The sequence below is a fragment of the Schistocerca gregaria genome, chromosome 3, assembly GCF_023897955.1.
Source record: "Schistocerca gregaria isolate iqSchGreg1 chromosome 3, iqSchGreg1.2, whole genome shotgun sequence".
In the NCBI taxonomy this organism is placed as follows: domain Eukaryota; kingdom Metazoa; phylum Arthropoda; class Insecta; order Orthoptera; family Acrididae; genus Schistocerca; species Schistocerca gregaria.
Window position 1 is genome coordinate 115,943,321 of NC_064922.1, and position 27,878 is coordinate 115,971,198.

A 27,878-nucleotide genomic window follows, 5' to 3' on the forward strand; every position below is an offset into this window, starting at 1 on the left:
AAATGTTAACACTACTGCATGCAATGTACGTATCAAGTAACATAACTTACGTTGTATGTAATAAGCGCATTTAAATGAATGTACCAGGTAAATGAAGTTAATTGGCATCTATAATATGCAGTAACAGAAACCTAAAAATATTTTACAGATGTGACAAATTACTTTGATCATCAAATTAAATGTGCTGGAAGAAATAACAATGTCACTATATTTGCTATTTATTTATATAGTAAAAAATGCTGTACCAGTTTGTTGCTCAGCTCATGTTCAGTGCTGATAGATATGTGAAAGAGGTGTATTTTGCAGTAAAACAACCACACCAAGCTGTTAAATGATTTATTACTCTGCAGCTAGCTTTGTATGGATATTTCACACCAATATGAGTTCCATGCAAGCTGTGCTGCCCAATTTTTATATAGGATGCTATGTTTTCCATTGTCATATTTGTGATTTAAGTGATTGGCTCAACATATGATAGAGTGGAATAATAAGTTTCTTTAATAATAATTTGTGAAACATAACAATATAAATGTAGTTACATAATATCTCCTTACATTATGAAAACTCAGCGAATTATATGAGAATTGTAAAGTCAAGTTTTGCACTCTATTTAAGTAATTAAAAACTATGTCCCAGAATTTAAAACATACCTGCTGTAATGCACTCTTTGGTTGTGGCACTGCAGTTAAAGCAATAAGACTGCCTAGTTGTAGAACAACTGAAGAGCAGTTGACATTTTGGGTTAATACAAAAGTTAAATTCAAGTATACTGAGAACTCTCCTGAAAATGTCAAAAAAGACAATTAGGCAGTTGCACCTGTTCATTAAGGATGTCTTACTGTTCTCTGTTGGGACACAGTGAAGGTAATGTGAAGGAATCTCCCCTCACCACCACAAGCAAAAGACATGATCTGTCATTCGCTCTCACTGTTCTCCTCAGTGTGCAATTTGTTCCACAATTCCTATTCCAGGCTTTCACAGGTTGTACAGGAGACTTCGTATATTTGTCGACATTGCTTCCTTACCAAAACCTCTTCTACTAAACTTGCTCTACAAGCATGTGATAGGAATTGTGAAATACCCTGTTTTCATTAGTTATGTTGTCAATTGCGTTCAATGCAAGTCTATTTGTTGAAAAGCTGACATAGATGCTGGTGTAATTAACCAAGTTTGCGGAGGAATTTATCATTGCAAAAATGTGCTTGCATGTCACCATCTTTCATTCAGTCTTCCTTAATGAATATTACTATGCAGTAATACAAATATGTTGTTAATCTGTGATGCTCATAGAACAGTCTGTTAACATTTCTGCAATGAAACCTCAAGTCTGTAAAATGTATAACATAGTTCCCCATATGAATTAAACTAATGACATAATTGCTTATGAATGTGAACAAAACATTTGCCATTTTTCGTATTAGTATCAAGTCAAGTAATGTTTATGAATGAAGGAAAGTATTATGTACAAATTGGTTTGCAAGTGACACTCATGAGGAACAAAAAGTTTGTTGGAAGTTACTACAAAGTGTGCTTGCATAGATATTTTGAATGCAAACATACTACTGCAATGATATTACCATGTTTCTGTGCTGTATATGAAAATTCTATGCCTTATACAGGTTTACAAAAGTACTGGTAAATCTGTATTGTCTAAAGAATTTATCACCCATGCTTAAAAACGCTGCAGACTAATTGCTCTGTAAATTAGTTCATGTGTTAGTAATTTACTTAGTCCATATAGCCAAGAAAATGTTCAGGAAAGGTTTGACGTTAACCATAAAGTTTGTTGGAAGTTTGTAAGTGCTCTCACTCAGCAACATTGGATAGGTAAAGTCAAGGTAGATGCAGTCAATCAATGTTAAGACAAGCACTCACTTTCTCCAGTTCCTAACTGTAGTACTTGTCTTATTCACCCGAACTGCTACTATATTACACATCTTAAAGAGTAAATTATGGCATTATAAATTTCTGAATTTGTCAATTTGGGGAAATGATTATTAATTTTCATTGTCCTCAGAAGTTGTGACATAAGCAATCTGCAACTAGTAGTGGCTCTGGGCTAGTTACCTACTGACCAAATCTTACACAGTCACATACAGGGACATGGAAGATACAACTGAATACCAGTTACTGGAACCGTTATTATAGTGATCATAGTATCCAAATACGTCATCACATAAGAAAGCAAAGTTAGAATTACAGTATTCTGGCTGCATAGTGACTTAAACATACTGTCTGTTAAGTTATTAATGTTGCTGCATTTTCATGTTTTTCTTAAATGTTTATAGTACACATTATTGGCTACAGATTCTCCCCCATCAGATGTATGTATTCATGTAAGAGGGTGTGCCCTCAACATAGATGTTGAAGTACTACACAAGCACTGTAAGAATTAGTGCTGTTTCACGACTGATTTAAACTGTAGGCTGTTCAGCTGGCTAAGCAATAATAGTACATACTTCCATAATGGGTACAGATATGCTTGTATTGTGAACAATGGCTCTGTCATTACATTTCACTGCATCCCAAGAAAGTATGTCATACAGATCACAACTAATACTTATCAAGAACATTTTGTTGACTCATACACGTTAAGAAATATCAAATGACCACAAAGCTGAAGTAATAATCTTGTAAGCTCATATTTTGTTCAGTTTCTCATTGTGTGGAAGTGTACCAAAAGCCTTCTTGAAGGCAAGGCACATATATCAACCTGGATGCTAGTGTCTTGTACCTTCTGGACCTCTCATGTACATAATAAGATGAACTTTACAATTTCTTTGGTATTTCCTTGTTTCCCAATTTTCACTGTGTTGATACCTACTGAGATCACATGTCCCCAAGGAGGTCATAACACATGTGCAAAAACATACTCCACAATTCTAAAACAAACTGGTGCCAGATTAGTCTCTCCAACAAATCTTCTTGAGAGGACAGAACATGTGCAGCTTTCGTCACCTGGAATCACTTGGCGCTCCGATGATCTACAAGTAAGATTTGCCATTAGAAATAGATGCTTACTTCCAGCTAAGCTCATACAAGGAACAAGTCACACCCTTAAAAGAACACTTCGGACATAATCTAGAACTGTTACCAATTGGAATCCTATCCCCAGATCTTGTAAAGTCTTGTGGTACATAAGGAATCACCACAGAGGAAACAGTTCATGGGAGGTGCAAGAGAATGGCATGGAGGAGGTTTCATGTTTGGAGATGGATGTCACTACACCATGAAGAAATTACCTGATTTGTGTCTACATGGGCTACATAACCTGTCTAAAATAAAGGGGGTTCAACTCCCAGCCATTTAAGACAATAGAGGAAGAGGTATCATAAAAATATTCTACTTGAAAGGTACCAGACATGGGTGTCACACTTTTCTTATGACAGTGTTCCATACTCAGCAAATACTACTGCAATCGGTGAATGCTAATCTGTCTTCACCTGTTCCCTTACGAACTGCATAAATGTAAGACAGGAGTCTCATACTTAGCAAAAAGCTTTTGGTCACAGTGGCACATATTACTGCATGTTATCAGTAGGCCAAACAGTGAAGCTGAAACTTGCACGTTGTGCTACATGCTTCCAATGAGCTAAGTCACAATTCAGCCTCCTTTCAAAGTACTGAGTCATACATTGCACTAGTGGCCAAATAAAGTGTTCAACCCACAGTGTGCAGAGTGTAGAGTGTAGTTCAGGGTGGAGTTGATTTTTGCATCTTGATGTAGGCATACTCATTCCAGTTACAATCAGAATGAACCAGGCCATGTATTTCAATATCCTTTCATTGCCATTTTCATGGCAAATGCTGTGAACTGTCTCGTCTTCTTATGCCTAGGGTCCAAAGAATGTTGTTGTTGTTGTTGTTGTTGTTGTTGTTGTTGTCTTCAGTCCTGAGACTGGTTTGATGCAGCTCTCCATGCTACTCTATACTGTGCAAGCTTCATCATCTCCCAGTACCTACTTGCAACCTACATCCTTCTGAATCTGCTTAGTGTATTCATCTCTTGGTCTCCCTCCACGATTTTTACCCTCCACGCTGCCCTCTATTACTAAATTGGTCATCCCTTGATGCCTCAGAACATGTCCTACCAACCGTTCCCTTCTTCTGGTCATGTTGTTCCACAAACTTCTTTTCTCCCCAATCCTATTCAATACCTTCTTATTAGTTTTAAGATCTACCCATCTAATCTTAAGCGTTCTTCTGTAGCACCACATTTTGAAAGCTTCATTTCTCTTCTTGTCCAAACTAGTTAACGTGCATATTTCACTTCCATACATGGTTACACTCCATACAAATACTTTCAGAAACATCTTCCTGACATTTAAATCTATACTCGATGTTAACAAATTTCTCTTCTTCAGAAACACTTTCCTTGCCATTGCCAGTCTACATTTTATATCCTCTCTACTTCGACCATCATCAGTTATTTTGCTCCACAAATAGCAAAACTCCTTTACTACTTTAAGTGTCTCCCTTGCTAATCTAATTCCCTCAGCATCACCCGACTTTATTCGACTACATTCCATTATCCTCGTTTTGCTTTTGTTGATGTTCATCTTATATCCTCCTTTCAAGACACAGTCCATTCCGTTCAACTGCTCTTCCAAGTCCTTTGCTGTCTCTGACAGCGAACCTCAACATTTTTATTTCTTCTCCATGGATTTTAATACCTACTCTGAACTTTTCTTTTGTTTCCTATACTGCTTGCTCAATGTACAAATTGAATAACATCGGGGAGAGGCTACAACCCTGTCTCACTCCTGTCCCAACCACTGCTTCCCTTTCATGCCCCTCGACTCTTATGACTGCCATCTGGTTTCTGTACAAATTATAAATAGCCTTTCGCTCCCTGTATTTTCCCCTGCCACCTTTAGAATTTGAAAAAGAGTATTCCAGTCAACATTGTCAAAAGCTTTCTCTAAGTCTACAAATGCTAGAAATGTAGGTTTGCCTTTTCTTAATCTTTCTCCTAAGATGAGTCGTCAAGTCAGTATTGCCTCATGTGTTCCAGTATTTCTATGGAATCCAAACTGATCTTCCCTGAGGTCGGCTTCTACTAGTTTTTCTATTCATCTGTAAAGAATTTGTGTTAGTATTTTGCAGCTGTGACTTATTAAACTGATAGTTTGGTAATTTTCATATCTGTCAACACCTGCTTTCTTTGGGATTGGAATTATTATATTCTTCTTGAAGTCTGAGGGTATTTTGCCTGTTTCATACATCTTGCTCACCAGATGGTAGAGTTGTCAGGACTGGCTCTCCCAAGGCAATTAGTAGTTCCAATGGAATGTTGTTTACTCCGAGGGGCCTTGTTTCGACTCAGGCCTTTCAGTGCTCTGTCAAACTCTTCACGCAGTATTTTATCTCCCATTTCATCTTCCTCCTCTTCCATTTCCATAATATTGTCCTAGAGAACATCACCCCCGTATAGACCCTCTATATACTCCTTCCACATTTCTGCTTTCCCTTCTTTGCTTAGAACTGGGTTTCCATCTGAGCCCTTGATATTCATACAAGTGGTTCTCTTTAATTTTCCTGTAGGCAGTATCTATCTTACCCCTACTGATATAAGCCTCTACATCCTTACATTTGTCCTCTAGCCATCCCTGCTTATCCATTTTGCACTTCCTGTCGATCTCATTTTTGAGACGGTTGTATTCCTTTTTGCCTGCTTCATTTACTGCATTTTTAAATATTCTCCTTTCATCAGTTAAATTCAATATTTCTTCTGTTACCCAAGGATTTCTACTAGCCTTCATCTTTTTACCTACTTGATCCCCTCCTGCCTTGAATACTTCATCTCTCAAATCTACCTATTCTTCTTCTACTGTATTTCTTTCTCCAATTCCTGTCAATTGTTCCCTTATGCTCTCATTGAAACTCTGTACAACCTCGGGTTCTTTCAATTTATCCAGGTCATATCTCCTTAAATTCCCACCTTTTTTGCAGTTTCTTCAGTTTTAACTTACAGATCAGAACCAATAGATTGTGGTCAGTCCATGTCTGCCCCTGGAAATGTCCTACAATTTAAAACCTGGTTCCTAAATCTGTCTTACCGTTATATAATCTGATAACTTATAGTATCTCCAGGGTTCTTCCATGTATACAACCTTCTTTCATGATTCTTAAACCAAGTGTTAGCTATGATTTTTTGCTCTGTGCAAAATTCTACCAGTTGGCTTCCTCTCTCATGGTATCCTGAAGGATACAGTGTGCTTTTTCAACATTTTTATGAAGTACATTACCTTGTTCTCGCATAATGTGGACACACACCTTTAGGTAGAGTGTCAATCCATGAATATTACATTGATGTGAAGCACTGGTTGGTTTCAATTTCAAATTGCTAAATGGACAAAATGAGAATAGTGGTGTTTATGAATAAGTGTTTTCGATGGCAACATTCTCACCATGAATGGGGATAATGGCATGGTACAGAGCATGGCAAGAAAATATTTCTGATGTGAAGGATGATTGTTTTGACATTAATGACCCTCCATTTTCAGAAAGACCTTCAGCATTTTATGATCTAAATGCATTAATTCACGATGATCCAAATCACTGCACTCTGGAACCTGACAATGTGATGAAGTATGATCATTTATCATTGTGCAGCATTTGAATACTACAGAGAAGGTTCAGTAATAAAGCATTTGGGTACCACATGCCAAACCATAAAAATCTGTTGTTGGCCGTATGTGCATTTCCCACTCACTTGCACCAATTAGTGTCTGAACACTACTGATCATTTCTGTCCTGTATCATTTCTATCTATCAGTGCTGATGACTAGAAAATTTGTCTTTATGCTAATGTAAGGGAAAGAATATAGTACACGTGCACGCGCACATTTGCACAGAAGTTGATGCAGATGATGGCACTGAAGTCATTCCATGTGTGTGCTGTGTTATGATCATTACTGTGTATCTCCTACCAGATTTAAGCATATGATAATAAAGTTAATAACAGACGGGAGATGAGGATGATTGCACAAGGTAGACTGGAATGGAGAACTGCACCAAACCTACCTTCAGACTGAAGGTAAAAATAACTAGAGTCCATAGCTATTAACGAAGGGTGCAATGATGTAAGGCAGATTGTGACTTCGTAAGTAAATTGAGTGCATGGTCTTGCTATTCGTAAGTAGCCCTGATTGGGCCAAATAATCAATTGTTGATCAGATGGTCTCCATCAAACCTGTTATTTGTCACTTTCGAGGATGCAAGAGGGAAATTACATGATGCAGTGTCCACAGTTACATTTTTCCTCCATTATAGGAAGAATGATCTCTGCTGTAGTTCAGCCTTCAGACACATGTTTTGTCCAACACAAGTGACATGTCATTGTTTCTTATTCTATTTCCACCATGAGAAAACACATGCACTCCAGCAAATAAATGCACCACAGACCAATTTCAATATATAAAAAAGTCATCCTAATATTCAAAGACTTACCAAGCGGGAAAGCACCGGTAGATAGGCACAATAAATATAACACACACACACACACACACACACACACACACACACACACACACACACACACACACACACACACACACACACACACACACACACACACACACCCGCACACACACCGACACAAGCAGACATTTGTAAAGGCAAAGAGTTTGGGCAGAGATGTCAGTCAAGGCAGAAGTACAGAGGCAAGGAAGTTGTTGAAAGACAGGTGAGATATGAGCGGCAGCATCTTGAAGTTAACGGAGGTTGAGGCCTGGCAGATATCGAGAAGACAGGATATACTGAAGGGCGAGTCCCAATCTCCAATCTCCGGAGTTCGGATAGGTTGGTGTTGGTGGGAAGTATCCAGATAACCCGGATGGTGTAACACTGTGCCAAGATGTGCTGGTCATGCACCAAGGCATGTTTAGCCACAGGGTGATCCTCATTACCAACTAACACTGTCTGCCTGTGTCCATTCATGCGAGTGGACAGTTTGTTGCTGGTCATTCCCTCATAGAAAGCGTCACAGTGCAGGCAGGTCAGTTGGTAAATCACGTGGGTGCTTTCACACGTGGCTCTTCCTTTGATCGTGTACACCTTCCGGGTTACTGGACTGGAGTAGGTGGTGGTGGGAGGGTGCATAGGACAGGTTTTACACCAGGGGTGGTTACAAGGGTAGGAGCCAGAGGGTAGGGAAGGTGGTTTGGGGATTTCATAGGGATGAACCAAGAGGTTACGAAGGTTAGGTGGACGGCGGAAAGATACTCTTGGTGGAGTGGGGAGAATTTCATGAAGGATGGATCTCATTTCGGGGCAGGATTTTAGGAAGTCGTATCCCTGCTGGAGAGCCACATTCAGAGTCTGATCCAGTCCCAGGAAGTATCATGTCACTAGTGGGGCATTTTTGCGTTTATTCTGTGAGGTGTTCTGGGTTTGAGGGGATGAGGAAGTGGCTCTGGTTATTTGCTTCTGTACCAGGTCAGAAGGGTAGTTGCCAGATGCGAAAGCTGTTTTCAGGTTGTTGGTGTAATGGTTCAGGGATTCAGGACTGGAGCAGATTCGTTTGCCACGAAGGCCTAGGCTGTTGGGAAGGGACCGTTTGATATGGAATGGGTGGCAGCTGTCATAATGGAGGTACTGTTGCTTTTGGTGGGTTTGATGTGGACGGATGTGTGAAGCTGGCCATTGGAGAGATGGAGGTCAACGTCAAGGAAAGTGGCATGGGATTTGGAGTAGGACCAGGTGAATCTGATGGAACCAAAGGAGTTGAGGTTGGAGAGGAAATTCAGGAGTTGTTCTTCACTGTGAGTCCAGATCATGATGATGTCTTCAATAAATCTGTACCAAACTTTGGGTTGTCAGGTTTGGGTAACAAGAAGGCTTCCTCTAAGCGACCCATAAATAGGTTGGCATATGAGGGGGCCATCCTGGTACCCATGGCTGTTCCCTTTAATTGTTGGTATGTCTGGCCTTCAAAAGTGAAGAAGTTGTGGGTCAGGATGAAGCTGGCTAAGGTGTGAAAGGAAGTGCTCCATTGCAGTGAGGCCCTGGACGTGCGGGATATTTGTGTATAGGGAAGTGGCATCAATGGTTACAACAATGGTTGCTGGGGGTTACAGACTGGTTAAGGATTTCAGGCGTTTGAGAAAGTGGTTGGTGTCTTTGATGAAGGAAGGGAGACCCCATGTAATGGGTTGAAAGTGTTGATCTACGTAGGCAGAGATACATTCTGTGGGGGCATGGTAACCAGCTACAATGGGGCGGCCAGGATGTTTGAGTTTGTGAATTTTAGGAAGTACGTAGAAGGTAGGAGTGCGAGGTGTCGGTGGGGTCAGGAGTTTGATGGAGTCAGGTGAAAGGTTTTGTAGGGGGCCTAAGGTTCTGAGGATTCCTTGAAGCTCCGCCTGTACATCAGGAATGGGATTACCTTGGCAAACTTTGTGTGTAGAGTTGTCTGAAAGCTGACGCAGTCCCTCAGCCACATACTCCAGACGATCAAGTACCACAGTCATGGAACCCTTGTCAGCCGGAAGAATGATGATGGATCGGTCAGCTTTCAGATCACGGATAGCCTGGGCTTCGGCTGTGGTGATGTTGGAAGTAGGATTAAGGTTTTTCAAGAAAGATTGAGAGGCAAGGCTGGAAGTGAGAAATTCCTGGAAGGTTTAGAGAAGGTGATTTTGAGGAAGAGGAGGTGGGTCCCGCTGTGATGGAGGATGGAACTGTTCCAGGCAGAGTTAAATTTGGATAGTGTCTTGGGGAGTTGGATCGTTAGGAGTGGGATCAGGATTATTTTTCTTGGTGGCGAAGTGATATTTCCAGCAGACTAATAGTGTAGGACAGTAAATCTTTAAGGGCAGTTTGGTTGAATCTGGGAGTGAGGCAGAAGGTGAGGCCTTTGAATAGGACACAGGTTTCAGATTGGGAGAGAGGTTTGGAGGAAAGGTTAATTACTGGATTGGTGTGTTGTGGTTCCAGATTGTGTTGACTAGAATTTTGAGGCGTTGGGGGGAGTGGAGCTGGAAGTGGGAGATTGAATAGATGGGAGAGACTGGGTCTGTGTGCAATGAGAGGAGGTTGAGGTTTGTTGGAAAGGTTGTGGAGCGTGAGCGAGTTGCCTTTCCGGAGGTGGAAAACCAGGAGATTGGATAGTTTTTTGAGGTGGAGGGTGGCATGCTGTGCTAATTTGCGGTTGGCCTGTAGGAGGATGCCATGAACAGCCGGTGTGGATGTGGGAGAGGAAAGATTGAGGACTTTGATTTGGGATAGGAGTTGACGGGTGTGTTTATTGGCCGAGTCAATGTATAGGTGAAGGATTAGGCAGGTGAGGGCTATGGATTGTGCAGTTTGGAACTGGTATAAGGACTGATAGAAAGAAGGATTGCAGCGAGGGATGGGAACTTACAGTGTGAGGCTTTCTTCACTTTCGAAGGCCAGACATACCAACAATTAAAGGGAACAGCCGTGGGTACCAGGATGGCCCCCTCGTATGCCAATCTATTTATGGGTCGCTTAGAGGAAGCCTTCTTGGTTACCCAAGCCTGCCAACCCAAAATTTGGTAAAGATTTATTGACGACATCTTCATGATCTGGACTCACAGTGAAGAACAACTCCTGAATTTCCTCTCCAACCTCAACTCCTTTGGTTCCATCAGATTCACCTGGTCCTACTCCAAATCCCATGCCACTTTCCTTGTTGTTGACCTCCATCTCTCCAATGGCCAGCTTCACACATCTGTCCACATCACTCACCAACAAGCAACAGTACCTCCTGGCCTGTGCACTCTCCCACCACCACCTACTCCAGTCCTGTAACCTGGAAGTTGTACACGATCAAAGAGCCACATGTGAAAGCACCCACGTGATTTACCAACTGACCTGCCTACAATGTGATGCTTTCTATGTGGGAATGACCAGCAACAAACTGTCCATTCGCATGAATGGGCACAGGCAGACAGTGTTTATTGGTAATGAGGATCACCCAGTGGCTAAACATGCCTTGGTGCACAACCAGCACATCTTGGCACAGTGTTACACCGTCAGGGTTATCTGGATACCTCCCACCAACACCAACCTATCCGAACTCAGGATATACTGAATGGCGAGTTCCCATCTCCGCTCTTCTCGATGTCCGCCAGGCCTCAACCTCCGCTAACTTCAAGATGCCGCCGCTCACACCTCACCTGTCTTTCAACAACTTCTTTGCCTCTGTACTTCTGCCTCAACTGACATCTCTGCCTAAACTCTTTGCCCTTACAAATGTCTGCTTCTGTCGGTGTGTGTGTGGATGGATATGTGTGTGTGTGTTTGTGTGCGAGTGTACACCCGTCCTTTTGTCCCTAAGGTAAGTCATTCTGCTCCCGGGATTCGAATGACTCCTTACCCTCTCCCTTAAAATCCACATCCTTTCGTCTTCCCCTCTCCTTCCCTCTTTCCTGAAGAAGCAACCGTCAGTTGCGAAAGCTAGAAATTCTGTGTGTGTGTGTGTGTGTGTGTGTGTTTGTGTGTTTTATTTATTGTGCCTATCTACCGGCGCTTTCCCGCTTGGTAAGACTTGGAATCTTTGTTTTTAATATATTTTTCCCATGTGGAAGTTTCTTTCTATAACCAGAATATATGTTTTGCATATTTTTTGGCAGCCTGATGGGTTACAATAGAGGGAACAGAGATGAACTTGAAGTAACAAGAAATAGTCTTAAGAGGGGCGCTCTTGATTTATTCAGTGTATTATCTGTATAGAGACAGAGCAAGTAAAGAGAACCTAATACTCAGAATATTAAATTAAAATTTCAGTTAAAAGGGTAATGTCAATTAGAACTAGCTCAAATTTTCTTATCTTTGATATTGTGTGCTGGCTGTCACTGACACAACACTGTTCAGCAGACCAAAGAAAGAAAGTAAAATGTTTTCAGTGCCTTAATTTTTATCCAGAATGCCCCATTATTTCTAACTTCAGTCATGCACCCTGGCACCAAATCTGAGAGGCATTGGACGCGTCTGTCAGAAGAGGCAACTTCCTCGGAGGAGTCAAAAAATCAGTCCCAAAGAACATGAGCTAGAAATAGTTTTTCATAGCCATTTCTCTGACATTGTTTGTGCTACTTCCACACACAATTTTCCATTGTGTTTAGGTAAGCAGTCAGAGCCAGTTCATTACATTAATATCCATGTTGGACAGCTGTTGTTTAATGAAGTAGACATACCTTTGGTTACATGCTTAACTTTCTGTGGCAATTTTAATCATTTAATGTGACTTATTTTTGGAGTTTTCGCTGTGATTTCCATAATCAGGGTCCCAGGGAAACAGGAGGAGGCTTAAAATTTTTTTTTTGCTTCAGCCGGGTTTCCTGCTCATGTATTTTATTAATTCTGGCACAGCACACTAGGCACAGCATTCCGGCTTGCTCTATGGCAATGTCCAGAATGTATATTTTATGCCAGTCTCTGATATAGTCGAATTTTTGTGGTTCCAGTACAGGCCGTCAGGGGTGAGCCTGTTGCACCAACTGCTCCTCTGCACACGTAGCACTTGCTTGGCCGACATCCATGTAACTGGAAGTAAAAGCAAATACATCTCTGTGTTAAGTATTTCTCAATATTCAATTGTTACGGTGGACTACATTACTGCACACCCTAAAGGGAGTACCTGTAACTACTATACCAGCAGTTTGAAGCAGTACAAAATACGATACAATGACCTACCCCACACAATTTGTGATCGACAATCATTACTTGTGACCTTCACTCAAGCTGCTGAATCTCTATGCTAACAAACTTTAGTATGTTGAATTAGACATGGATTTTCTTCAGTTTCTATTGCATCAAGTTATACAACACATCTTCCATTTTTAATATCAGTTAATTGGACCATGCAGAAGTGCATGGACTTTGTATATAATTTGAGAAAGTGTTATTTTCTGAAACAAATGTTTCTGTGTTATCATATGTTCCTCCATTCTTGTGAGACAGAAATAAGTTAATAAAACAAGACAAAGCTTGAGGCATAAAATTTAAGTAATAGCGTTCTAAAGACATAGCAGCACTATTATTTTCAATTTTTCATGAATAGCTAATATATAGTTAAATAATATGTAGATTAAGTACTAAGCTGTTAGGCTAAGCCTAAGTTAATAACATTAAATAATAAAATAACTTCATTGCATGCAAAAACTCAAATTTACATCAAACTAATAAGTAGAGGCTTTTTTACAGCATCTCTGTAGATGATGTCATCAATAAAACTTACTGTTGGCCCGTCGCCTTAAATTGAAATCTTCACACAAGCTTGACGAGTTTCCTGACACATCCTATTCCTCAATTTAGTCATCACCCTGTTCATTGTACTAAATGTCCTTTTTACACTGCAAGTCGAAACTGGGATGGACAGTAAACATTCAGTGAGTGTCCGTAGTGCTTCGTAGCCAATGTCGGCTCTCAGAATGAAAGAAGCCACATGAGAAGACTTACCATCTAATAACAGTGTTCATGTTTGTAAGCCCCAAAATTGAGCACAGTTCTTTACAATCATTATCACTAAAATCCTGAAATTCTTTACAAACTTTCAAAGTATGCTCTTTGTTCTATCACTTTTATTGCCTTCTCATCAAGCTGTTGCTCAATTTCATCAATCATACTTTCAACAAATTTCCTTGCATTTTCTGTAGCTTTAATGTGCTCCTCTACATTTAGGAATACCACACCTTTAACTTCTGTTGCATCCTCTTGCAGTTTCTTAATTTCATTAAGTCATTTTCTGCACTATGTCCATTGCAGTCACAGACAATGTGTCTTTAATGTTCCAGAGTTCCAGGAAAAAGTAGAGGGATTCGCTAAATTTTAAGTGATTGTGTCTGCAAAACTTTACGGGAGTTTGAGACTGCAGTTAACATTTCGTCTAAAATCATTAAACCTACAATGAAATTAGAATTCATCATTTCTAACAAAATTCCTCCAGCTAAACTTGTTAAATCTGTGCCATCCTTTTGTATATGTTCACATGCCATTATACTGGACTTGTAGGTTAGGAAAATAAGATAAACTATGTGATAGGTACTAAATCATCAGATGTCAACAGCTTTGGGTATTTTTAAAACAGGTTGCGTTAAAGCACACTGAATTTCATGCAAAACATTTTCTCATTTGGAAGAACCATGAAATGTTTGTAAGTGTCTTTAATGGGGTGTTTATTCCTACATTTAGTGTCAGTAATTGGCAACACATGTGCTCTACAGTGAATGTATCACAGCTTATAGCCATTCCTCTCTGACAATCGAACGCGGACTCCTGAGATAGAACCACTAAAATTAGCAGCACTGTCGAAAGAACAAGATGATCTGTCATAAGAGTTTTTTCCTTTAGTTCAGTAGCAATTGCTGTAAATATTGATTCAGCTCAAGTGCTTTTCCACTCAACGAGACATAAAAATCTTTCCTTCACCTCAAATGATGGAAACAGTGCAACATTTCAAATTACTAAAGACAGTTGACTTTGGTTGGATATAGTTGTAGATTTGTCTGCCATTAATGAAAAATATTTGTCATGTAAAAGGGTTTCATCTTGAAAGCCTAAAGACTCTCCCAAACAAGTCAAAAATTCTGATGCAGTATACTTACTAAGATATATGGACCTTTTGCTCTGAAATTTTAACCACTGTTCAAGGTTAATGTCCCTTTTCAGTACAACCTTTCTAATTAGAGGTTCATATTTGTTGTGTGGGGTATTTCTTCCTTACTAAGGAAATAAAGACTTCAAATTAATGATTACGATGCTTTGCAATTTAAAGCTTTTAAGTTTTCATTTTGTTTAAATATATGTGTATGATTTGCTGCAATGGCTCTTGCATGTTTTTCTGACTTGGGGTGATTTTCTAGTTTTCCTGTGCTTCCAGTAAAGTCTTTAAATTTAGTGAAAGGTACAGAAATGAACACTCCTCCTGTTTTCTGTAGAGCTTCGATATCATTTATTAAATGCAATTGAAACAATTTGCAGAAAGCCCCACCCTGATTGTGATCAAACTTCAACAAATTGTGCTTACACTCCCATTTTTGCTGATACTTAACCTCGCAGTCACTACTTTGTTTAGAATTGCAATTTATAGATGGGCCAGAAATAGCACATTTATCGTTTGCATAGGTCTACCAAGTCATCAGTTTCCCTTCCACAGTTTTCAGTTAGTCACAATCACTAGCATTTCTTTCAGTAGAGTCACTCTTGTGTGCCTTTTGCAATACAGTGTCTTTATTACAAAAGAAATAAATTAAAGTTTGTTGTTTCGACATTGTATTTTGGCACAAACACTTCTTTTTGTTATAAACTGACAAAGACTGCACGTAGTACACTACATAATCGCATCACACTTGCATAGTAACTTGTCGACTGACTGTTACAAACTTACAACAGTTTCAACAATGCATTGCATTTTTATACAACAATGAAAGCTTAGATTATACTCATCGAGCAGCATTGCCAAACATTCCACTCACTAAATAAAACAGGATCCTCAGTCTTTTACATTTACTAACATACAAAATAAGCAAGGTGGTCCACTGAAATAGCAGGGTTCTCAGTGTTCCATAACAGACATAAACCACTCTCAACTAAAATGATCACACCATCTCCCCCTCCCCTTTTTTCCATGTTGACCTGAAATCACAATCTGTTTAAGGACAAAATTGTCATAAATACCAAAAATCACATAATGTGACTCATTTGTGAAGTGTCTGCTTTGCTTACTGTAATCAGGGTCCCTGGGGAGCACACAGAGTATAATTAATTTCTTCAGCTGCTTTACCCACATTTCCTTTTTGTCTACCTCATTAATTTGTGAACAGCACACTTAACAGAGCATTCCTTTCCTTTGTTTCAACATTCCACAGGTGTATAATTTCAGCCAGCCTCTGGCTGATTCTGTTAGTGCTGGTGAGGGCAGTCATGAGTGCTGCTGCTGTTCCCACCACTTCGCAGCATATAAAACAGCTACTTGCCCTGGCTGGCAGATGTTCTTGGAACTGGAAGTACAAGCAAACACAAATATGTGGCAACTATTTGTCAATATTCATTTACGTTACACTGCACTACAATACTGCATGCCATAAAAGTACTGGTAACAACACTGCTGGCCATTAAAATCTCCACACCATGAAGATAATGTGCTACAGACATAAAATTTGACAGAAAGAAGATGCTGTGATACGCAAATGATTAGCTTGTCAGGGCATTCACACAAGATTGGAGCCGGTGGTGACACCTACAATGTGCTAACATGAGGAACATTTCCAACTGATTTCTCATACACAAACAGCAGTTGACTGGCGTTGCCTATTGAAATGTTGTTGTGATAACTTGTGTGAGGAGGATAAATGCACACCAAGTCTATCGTGACATTGCTGCCTGTGTTGGTTGAGATACAATGACAGTTAGCAGCATATGGAATCGGTGGGTTCAGGAGGGTAATATGTAATGCCTTGGTGGATCCCAATGGCCTCATACTTTCTGCAGTCGAGATGACGGGCATCTTACTCACATGGTTGTAGCAGATCATGCGGCCACGTCTCAATCCCTGAGCCAACAGATGGGGAAGTTTGCAAGACAACCATCTGCACCAACAGTTCGATGTTTCCAGCAGCATGGACTGCCAGCTCGGTGACCATGGCTGTGGTTACCCTTGACGCTGTATCACATACAGGAGGGCCGGCGATGGTGTAGTCAATGACAAACCTGGGTGCACAAATGGCAAAACATCAATCTTTTGGATGAATCGAGGTTCTGTTTACAGCATCATGATGATTGCATCTGTGTTGGCGACATGACTGTTGGAAGCGTGTATTTGTCATCGCCATACTGGTGTATCACCCGGCGTGGTGGTATGGGGTGCCATTAGTTACACGTATCGGTCACCTCTTATTCGCATTTATGGCACTTTAAACAGTGGACATTACATTTAAGATATTCACAACCTGTGGCTCTACCCTTCGTACGATCCCTGTGAAACCCTACATTTCAGCAGGATAATGCATGATGGCATGTTGCAGGTCCTGTACAGGCCTCTCTGGATACAAGAAATGTTAGACAGCTGCCCTGGCCAGCACATTCTCCAGAACCCTCACCAACTGAAAAAGTCTGGTCAGTGGTGGCTGACCAGCTGACTCGTCACAATACGCCAGTCATTACTCTCGATGAATTGTGGTATCGTGTTGAAGCTGCATGGCAGCAGTACCTGTACACACCATCCATGCTCCATTTGAGTCAATGCCCAGGCATATCAAAGCCATTATTACGGCCAGACGTGGTTGTTCTGGTTACTGATTTCTCAGGATCTATGCACCCAAATGACTAAAACTGATAAATGGGTATTCATTGGACAAATATACTATATGTGAAAATGTAATCATATGTAATCTGTATTTCTTCTTGGTGTAGAAATTTTAATGGCCAGTAGTGTACTACTATCAGCTATAATTGAGACAGTCTTTTTGTTGTGCCTATCTGCCACTCAGAATCTCCACTATATGGTGGGTAGCAACTTCCCTTTCCACAATATAATTAAAACACAGTAGCATGTAGTAGTATGTTAAATGAATGAGACTGCCCCTGTGGGTCTGGGGTAAGACTAGGCCTGAGGTATTCCTGCCTTTCGTAAGAGGTGACTAAAAGGAGTCCCTTCCCCACTAAGGGGTAGCTTGTGCCTACTTCCGGAGACAGATGGTTCAACGACTTACATTTGTGGTCATCTTGGTTTTTCGCTTATTCTGGTTTCTTCCGTTCTGTTTCCTTTCTTTGTCCTTCTTCCTCTCACGGTCTTCCTTACTTTTTACCTTGCCTTGTTCCCCCTCACCTCCCTATGCGTGCCTTCAGGCCGACCCACTCATTCGCATACGTTGCTGGTGATGGGGTAAAGCGTAATTCCCCTTCCTGGGTAGACAAGTAGGGCCTGTGCGTACCCCCTGGTAAAGGCCAGGCCCAGGGAGGGGTGATTACCTGAGCTGACACCTTCTGAACATGCCGATTGGTCCCTCCGTCCGTTTCTCGGGAGGTGTGACGTGTGGTGTAAACATTCATCTGAGGTGGAAGTGCCCTCTGGGAGAGTCCACACAAGGAATGAGCACGCCATTGGAGACAGTAGCAATCATGGGGATTCATCCACAATGGATTTCTCTTCTCCTCTCTCCACTTCTGCACAAGAACGGAAACTTGACCAGCCACCCGTGACAAACGTACTACTGCCTGCCCCAAAGTTCCTCGTAGTTTCTAGATCTTAAGACGGAAAGGATTTTTCATCTGTGAACCGTTTTGTTATTCAGGAGGGCGTGACGGCTGTCCATAGGGTCATGAAAAAGATCAACAATAACCATCTACCGACCCGGACACTTTTCTTGACCTTTGATAGTGTTCAGCTGCCATAGCGCATCAAAGCGGGCTAAGAGGTTATTTCTGTTCGCCCCTATGTCCCGACACCTATGCGCTGCTACAGTTTCAGCGTTTTAACCACACCCGCCAGTCTTGTTCTAATGTGGCTAAATGCGTCACTTGTGGCAGTGACGTCCATGAAGGTGACTGTCCGCATCCCTCTCCTTGTTGCATGAACTATCAGGGTGACCATGTAGTGTTCTCTTGCGACTGTCCCATCTAAAAGGATGAACACTGTATACAGTAAATTCGGGTCAAAGAGAAAGTGTCCACCTTGGCTGCTTGCAAGATTTTTGCTAGTAGGAGGCTCACGCTGCTCCTAGCTGGGAAATACAGTACGGTTCTCGCCTCTTGTCAGACTACCAGGGAGGTGTCGACGCAGACATGCGATCTGACTTTTAGTGCAACAGTTGTCCGCTCGGCCGGTGCTAAGATTGCTTGGTCAATGTCTCCTATTCCTCCCATCACCCCTAACACACAAGCACCTTCATCAGCTTCTGCAAAGCAAGACCCAGAAGTCAGATGCATAGGCATTAGAGAAGGAACGGTCCCATGAGGACTTCATACATACCAGGAACTCCCAGCCATCGACGAGTACTTTGACTACACGATCTTTCAAGAAGGCTCATAAGAAGAAAAGTTCACCTTCTCCGCCACTGTGCATTACTTCTCCTGCGACACAACTCAGTTGTCACCTCAGGCCACCATCCTTTTTGCCTGGCTGCACCACTTGTAGCAGAACATCTGGCCGTTCACCGGCAGAAGAAGCTCCCCCTCCTGACCATCTTAACATGGTGGATGATGAATCTATTGAAAAAAATGGACTATTACTCGGCCTATTGATAGCGGCAGCAGTTCTCGCTCCAAGCCAGGCCCTTGGTGGCCTCAGAGGTGACTGAGGTGACCCCTTATTGCTTCTCCTTTTTCGTTTTCTTCTCACAATGGCACTACTTCATAGGAATATTCAAGTCATTTGATCAAATGCTTGCACTGTCTGTTCGTAGTAGCTCTCCAGGAAAATATCTTTTAAGTACTTTTCTCCACAATTTATACATGCAATATTAGAATAAAAATATTTAATGCATCCACAGATCTGACTTGAGCAATATCAGGACCTGTACACAATATGTAACTGACTGTGGACACAATTTTCCAATGCTAACAAAGATATCAGCTGGCAACAGAGTGAAGAAAATGGGTTGTTACTCCCATTTTCCACGATTATAAGTGATGAATAACATAGAGAATAGTTTTTGTTTTTAACACTGACTTTCGACCATTTTAATTTGTGCCAACTGAAGACTAATTCGTGCTCCATCAAACACGGATTGGTATAAATATATACGTATTAAGCAGCTGGTAGTTACAATTCTTAAAGTAATTTAATCATTTTATGAGCCTATTATCTCCCACGAGTTCAATGCTAGACCCATAATTTTGGAGACAGAAGAACTGACAGGAATAGATGTCCGCTAGAAGACTAAATTCAGTAAACCAATATTTTTAGGCAACCCAGTGAAGGCAAATTTTCACGTATAACACAGGCACATCAATACACCAACACATAAATACGCACTATGAGCACTGTGAGACATCACCCAATCTTCCTAACATCATCACCCCTTAGGTTTATAGGAAAAATTATGCTAAGATGACACAAAAAACTTCACAAAAACTTCACCCATTACATACAATACACCCTGCAACTGAAAAAGCACATAATGTAAATGTTCTAGAGAAACAAAATACCTAAATTACAAAATCAATAAGTACCACAATGATCTTCAGTGCTCACATTACAGAAGTAAGAAAAGGTGCAGCTCTAATCCCTAGAAACATTTTGGCGATCATGAAACAAAAAACACACATCGATACACAGTACAAAGCAACTCTCAATCCGACGGATTCCATTGCTTTTTCAAAGACCAAGCAACAGTATAACCCCAAGCAAAAAAATCCAAATTTTCAATCCTAGAAACTCAGCAAACCATTGGCAGAACTTTAAAAGAATCAAAAGTCAAAACCAGAAAGATGACCACAAGGAGTCATGAAGGGCAAGAAGGCAAATGTTTTTCCAAAACTTACTAAAGTGGTACACTCACACCTATAATGTGAAAATTTCAACAAAGTTAAAGAAGGAACTGCACAAGCACAGAATAGTGAACTTTTTAACAAACACAATCTACAGCCTACTATGATCATCAAACTAACTACATAAGGTATCGTCTCAGCAGAATGGGGAATAAGACAGGGTACCTGGTGTGGATAGAGCCACACCTCAACAAAACTCTCACTGCTGCACTCGGGTTAGTAATAAATCCCTTACAAACAAAAGAACAAACCAGTAAAAATATTCCTAAATCACAGTAACTATGGGTGGTTGCATTTCTGTCAGACAGGAAAGGACTTCCAAGAGCAGTTAAACAGAATGGAGAGTGTCTTGTAAGGAGGATATAAGATGAACATCAGCAAAAGCAAAATGAGGATAATGGAATGTAGTCAAATTAAATCGGGTGACGGTGAGGGAATTGGATTAGGAAACAAGAGACGGTTTTGCTGTTTGGGGAGCAAAATAACTGATGATGGTCTACGTTATAAAACGTAGACTGGCAATGGCAAGGAAAGCGTTTCTGAAGAAGAGAAATTTAACATAGAGTATAGATTTAGGTGTCAGGAAGCCGTTTCTGAAAGTATTTGTGTGGAGTGTAGCCATGTATGGAAGTGAAACATGGACGATAACTAGTTTGGGCAAGAAGACGATAGGAGCTTTCAAAATGTGGTGCTACAGAAGAATGCTGAAGATCAGATGGATAGATCATATAACTAATAAGGTATTGAATAGAATTGGGGAGAAGAGTTTGTGGCACAACTTGACAAGGAGGGATTGGTTGGTAGGACATGTTCTGAGGCATCAGGGATCACAAATTTAGCATTGGAGGGCAGTGGGGAAGTTAAAAATGGTAGAGGGAGATCAAGAGATGCATACACTAAGCAGATTCATAAGGATGAAGGTTGCATTAAGTACCAGGAGATGAAGCTTGCACAGGATAGTGGCATTGAGAGATGCATCAAACTAGTCTCAGGACTAAAGACAAAAACAACAAACGTCTATGGCCTCCTTATGTCTTGCTGCTATCAATGAAATTGTATCTAACAAGACAAATAGATAAATTAAAATACTACAAGAGTAGATGGCAAAAGGTGAATAGGGGTAAAATTGGCTGACACAGTTAGGGGAGACAAAGGCAAGTTGTCTGCTAAGCAGCAGCAGCAGCGGCGACTGAAAACAGCAAGTTATGACAACTCCAACAACTACAGAATCACAGTATATGCTACTGAACAGGCCACAGACAGGAAAGTTACACATAGTTTGTGAATGCACATCAATGTCTCACATCTCAGCATTTCTTCACACTAACTACTACTTTCTTCACTCCATTTTTCATTTTCTGACATGTCTATTTTCCACTTTCCCCATCCGTGTCCCATCTCTGTTATTGTTATATACAATGCACTCATATTGTGCATGAGTTACTAAGTGCAAAAAACTATTAGCACTAACCTCTTTCTTGCCGATTACTGTGTTCCACCATAAAGTTCTCAGGTTTTTGAATCTAGTCCAGTACAGTCCCAAACAATCAGTCTTCCCTTCTCATCCTGACTGGTAAGTCTTCCCTAACCCAAGGCTCTAGGTGAATTTTCCAAACTCAATCCCTTTTCCTAAACTTCTCCAGTTCCTTTCCCTGCATCCCTCTTCCTTCTCTTTCAACCCTTCTGAGGACGGAACCAGTGGCTCCAAAAGTGTGTATGTGTGTGAACCCTTCTGCCCCACTGAGTAGATGTTTTTATCTATCTAACGGCAACAAACTGTCAGACTATCCAAATGGTGATGTAGGCTGCCATACATGCTGTGGTGGGAGGCATACTTAAGACAATGACAATAGACACGGGTGACGCAGCAAGTGTTATTCCCCGAGGCCTGTTCGAAAAATGTCATCTGATTAACCTGCCTAAATTATCAGGATTTTAGCAGCCATAGCATAGAACACAGGTCTGCCATTTAATTCTCTGAGATTGTGTGCTGCTACTGATAGGGAATGTAGTAATGATAGGCATGTTGCTCATAGTAAAGGCATTAAACTCAGAGAGCCTAATAGATGTCCATTTGTCTTGTGAGAAGAAGGCTATAGTAGATGCCTACATGGAGTAAATTCTATATTATGTTCACAAATGTAAAGCACAGTCTCATCTCATCGGAATGAAAATAGCCAGGTGATCAAATCACAGTTCGTCAACATAGAAAATAACAAATCTTGACACCAACATACTGAAATACTCACTTGACTGAATACTGAACAGAAAATTAAATTGAAGTTATGAGAATCTCAGTCTCTAACTAAAATTGAGAGAAAAGGTATAGTTAATATTTCAGGGAAATGAGCTGAGATATTTGAAGAAAAAGCTTGTGTTATCTGAATATTTTAGCACATGTACCATTCTGTCTACCTTTCTGCCCATTCCTTGTTTGGAATGGACAGCTGTCCCTTCCAGTTACACATGATGAAGCAATTAGGCCATAAAACAGCCCAACCTCTAACCTCTTGTTAGCTGCAGCTAAGGCTGGGAGTAGTATTAGGCTGATATTGCCCATGACTGAAATTAATAAAATGGTAATCCTGTGTGAATCTCACCAGAAATTTTTATATCAACAAATCCAGTGGATCCAAGGGATCAGGTACTTCATTTCAATTAATTTCAGTGTGTCATACTTGCAGACACTTCTAGAAAGACAATGCTTTTATCTTTACAGGTCATACCTACCAGTTTAGAATGATTTTGGTTACTCTCAATGTGAGTAGTGGTTTGATTATAGCACCAATGGATTATTTATTAGGCCTGGAATTACTAAGAAGAATTACTTCATTTGTGCATGATTTGTTGACTGCCACACTATCTTGGGAAGAGCATTAGGAGATGTTAGAGGCAGTTTTATATCAATTTCAAAAAATGAAATTTGATGGTGAGAAAATGAATTTCTTGTAACACATAATTATGCCTCGGTGTTCTGACAACAAAAATACAATCAGTTCATTGCTTTCTAGTGTCCCAGACAAGGAGGCAATTAAAAGTACCTTTAGATTTATCCAACTTATAGTGTAACTTCATTCCAGACCAATTATCAAATGCAGATCCATTAATGAACTTTCTACACAAAACAGATGTCATAGATTTGGTCAGAAGTAGGCCAATCTGCTTTCAGTAAAATCAAAAATGCACTAGCTAATTCACAATAATTGTACCATCTGGATATGTACCAGGTCGGGAGCCTGCCCTTCCATATCAGAGGCATTTACAGTACATGAACTGTCTGTACAATACTCTTTGCTAGTGAGCCAGATGGCCACTGAGTTAGAAGTCCTCACAATTATATGTACTTTTAGGAAATTCCATCATTGTTTTGTTGGTAATCACACCAAAGTATACTGTGATAACCAGCCCTTAAGCTTCGTTCTCAATTGAAAATTACTGCACACAACACTGGTTCAGTTCTACAATACGGTTTTGAAATAGTTTACGTAAAGGGAGAGAATGATGTAGTAACTTGGAATCTAAGGGATAAAGTACTAAATATAAGATCTTACTGATGCAAGATAAAATTTATTATCTGCATCAACTATATTTAGTTACGTGTCACACCTCAGAGACAGACCACCCCCTCCTCGCCCCCCCCCCCCCCCCCCAGGTGGAGAGAAATCTGTAACTAGTGCATCAGGTGGGTTAAGGGTAAGTTGTATTCATACTGTGTGCTTATCAATAATGTATTACGTTATTGCTGTCTCATGAGGTATGATAACTGGTAAAAGCTAAGCTTGTGCACCCATAGAGCACTGGGGATCCTGGAGTGGCTAAATGTGCTGAGAAAATCAGTGAGTATTGCTATTTTCCTTTCCTCCAAAGCAGCGTGTAATGGATTATCCACAAATGCCTAGTCTGTCAAAATGTTGAACCTTTGAACCATGGCTCCAAAGGTGAGCTACACCTAGTCATTACCAAGAAACCCCTGCAAATCCTTGCCATTCACTTAAGGTGGTCCCCTTCCCTGGAGCTGTGCAGGTGTTACACATTGTTACAATATGTGAGCTATTTTCTAAATATGTCAACTTACATATATTGAAAAGTGCCACTAGTGCAGTGACAGACAGGCAATTAAAAATTACTTCTTGATTGCCAACATGTGGAGTGTAATCATTTCTGATAATGAACAAAACTTTAATAGTGTAAAATGTAAAAAGTTCCTGCATGTTTATTAAATTGAACAGATCCTAAAATCAAGTTACCATCCTGAAAGTAAACCTGGAGAAAGAGAGCTTTGAGAGTTGGACAGGTTAATGAGAACTTCCCCTTTAAACAAGAAATTTTGTGGCCAAATTACTTTTCATTATTTCAAGGATATTTTAATAATCTACTTCATACCTCTATAGAATGATCCATTACTCTGTTAGTCTCAACCTCTTCACCCTCTGCTTAATATAAGTGGCACTACCCTCACCAGCACAAAGAACATTATGTATGAGAACAGATGTATGTAGAATAGCTGAAATGTGAACAGAAACAGATGAAAACATTTCTGAAAGAAATTTATTGGCAGAAATGACTTTTGCGTAGGAAGCTCAGTCAGCAGAACATATGCAAATGACAGGCAAAGTTTCACAGTGCAAGTTGGAGAGCTCCACATCTGAATTAATTTACATTTTTTATTTTTATCATAAATAAACTCATAACTAAGTAACAGTACACTACTAAAAAGTACCTTTACGCAGAATGTGCCTTAGTCTTACAGCAAATGACAGCAGAGTTTTGGACCAGACGACAATGCATGCTGCTGGCATCTGAAGGAGCAAACGTGGCCATCCACAGATCTGGTGCTTGGAGTTGTAATCTGCCAGCAATTTTCATATCACATCACACACTACTGGAGAGTGACATATTCACTATGGGGACATTTATCACAGCTTCTGAAGCCACAGGTATTGAACACTTACCGCAAGTAAACATATTTCAATCTGAGGAGTAATTTTTGTAAAAACTATGACATAACTCTGTTAATTGTAAACAACTCTGATAGATATTCAGAGATTTGTAAATTAGTATGGCTACGTTGTAACATGAGTTTTCCAAGCACCAGATCTGTGGACGGCCACGTTTGCTCATTCAGATGCCAGCAGCTTACAGTGTCGTCTGGTCAAAAACACTGCTGTCATTTGCTATGACTAAGGCACATTCTGCGTAAAGGTACTTTTTAGTAGTGTACTGTTACTTAGTTATGAGTTTATTTATGATAGAAATAAAAAATGTAAATTAATTCAGATGTATATCAAACAATTCTGGAAATTATAGTGCACTTGTAACACAGCTGATGGTTATAAAAACCAAATAGGTAACTGAAATGTGATTAAAATGTAATTACATTTTAAATAGTAAAACCTTAAAAGTACACTAGGGATAAAGAATATGTTATGTGACACTATTTGTTAGTATTCACTGTTTCAATTTTATAAAGTTGTATGTCTTATTAATTACTAGGACATTCTGTTCTCGTTTGTGCTTGCGTTTGGCTAATGGGGTGGTGAAGGGGAGGAGGATGGTGGGGAGGAGGGGGGTGGAAAGGCAACTGTCAGATTTCAGTCACAACATACATGCCTACTGAACTTTAAACTGTCATTTCTCCTTAGTTGCTCAAGAAGAGACCAAAAGCACCAGCTTCAAATATTTTCTGATTAAGTAGCCCACAATCAAACAAAACTAAAGAGAGAATAAAAATGCTGAGTAGTCCACTATGCCTCACTAATAGACATATTAATGTATAAACCATGTAAAATGTGCCCTGCAGGAATGCCACCCCAGTACAGTACCTTGTCAATATACAGAAAAGGGCAAAGAGTCATCAGATAAAATATAGACCAAGATACCAAACGGGGAACAAATAATTATAACACAGAACTGTAAGAGACTTTGCCCAACATGAAACACCTATGATAAAGTGGCACGGGGATCCAGGGGAGTTGAAGGATGTCACGGTGTGATTGTCTTATGGAAGGGGAGGAAACCAAAAAGAGATTTAGGTGACAAATCTCATGCTGTAGAGAAAGTTGGTTTTCAATTGTGGTTCTTAGATGATGTACACATTGAAATCAAACAATAGCAGCACCAGACACTCATTCTAATGTGAAGTTTAGTGGTCATTATGCACCCACAGAAAGCTAAACATTTATTGTAAGCCAGCTGGAGTTTGATACAGGCTACCAGATCTATTTGAAGGACACAAACTGACATTGGGTCTGGCGGATGAATTGAAGAGCTGAGTAAAAAAGTTATTCCTCATGTCCAGACATTAATAGACAGGACGAGCCTACCTTCAGAAAGTATTGGACTCAGAAAATTATTTGAGATAGGAATTTCGCTGCTTTGACAAGTCATTCATTCCTCAGGTGTCTTCCATACAAAATGACCTTATTTCATGGTCCATTTGATTCTCTCCTTGTGTACAGTTTAAATGAATTATGGTTCAGGGGTAGAGCAGATACATTAAGTATGCATACATAACAAAGCTGGGACTGCAGAGCTAGTTATGTGGAATTGGAACAGACAAGAAAGCGTGGTCTGTTCCCCACAGTCTACATTAAAAAATGTACTTCGCTGCCTAATTGAATATAGAAGCTGCAGGCTAATAACTCATACTGGCAGATATAAAATTAGATTGTTTGCACATTCTACAAAAATCTGTGGAAACTTTGTCCCAAAACTGTGGATGTTGCCAATATCAAATCACCGTAAGAAAAAAAAGTCTTGTTTTGAGATTTATTCTGACAAAACGAGACATTTAAGTTCAATGCCACTGCGCACATAAACATGAATCATTATTCGCATCACGATAATGGATACAAACCCATCATCTGCTGACAAGAAAAGCAGACATTGATTCCGGTAACGTGGCGTGACGTTAGTATGATACAGTAAAGTCCTACTGAATTATTGTTTGTTGGGGAGGCTGTTGGTGTTACTGTATCTTTAGTTGGGCTAACTCAATAGTAAATGAGAATTTTTGGATGCCGGTCAGGAAGAGCACGAACTCACACAACCTACCACACACAATTTCAGTACAGAAAAACACACGCAAGTAATACACTGATTTTTACCACACGCAGAGAGGCTTACTGTAGCAAGCACAATACTGCATCTTTGCATTGGTCTTGTAATAAATAATACCACTGCCTCCAAAGCTGAATGTCACTGACAGTGTTACGCCTATAGCAACTCGAACTGACTTTGATTCTGTGCGAAATGGCGAGAACTTTTATAGTTCTGTAACTTCTAACACATGTAATTACTGTAGCTACACACTTAATGTAATACTGTATGGGACGTGATCATTACCTTTCCATTCTGACGCAAGTGCACGTATTACTCCTGCATTTTCACGCCTAGAAAAGCAGCTGCAATACTGCTGCTTC

At 40.3% G+C, this 27,878-nt stretch overlaps 1 protein-coding gene across 13 annotated transcripts; it reads right to left on the bottom strand.

Annotated features, from left to right (window-relative positions):
- Positions 1 to 335: 335 nt before the first annotated feature.
- Positions 336 to 27,878, bottom strand: LOC126355747 (uncharacterized). Of its 13 annotated transcripts, none has more exons than XR_007565514.1 (4): positions 27,314 to 27,583; positions 15,694 to 15,968; positions 12,165 to 12,513; positions 336 to 2,984 (listed from the first exon to the last, which is right to left on the bottom strand). XR_007565514.1 is itself a non-coding variant. In XM_050006135.1 (3 exons), the coding sequence occupies exons 1-3, from the start codon at positions 27,807 to 27,809 to the stop codon at positions 12,368 to 12,370; spliced, it is 348 nt and encodes a 115-aa protein (XP_049862092.1). In that variant the 5' UTR covers positions 27,810 to 27,878; the 3' UTR covers positions 12,126 to 12,367. The 13 variants fall into 13 exon arrangements, 1 of the variants encoding a protein (XP_049862092.1); XR_007565518.1 differs by lacking the exons at positions 336 to 2,984; positions 27,314 to 27,583 and adding exons at positions 24,841 to 24,961; positions 27,802 to 27,878 and having other exon boundaries at positions 12,126 to 12,513; XR_007565515.1 differs by lacking the exon at positions 336 to 2,984 and adding an exon at positions 24,841 to 24,961 and having other exon boundaries at positions 12,126 to 12,513.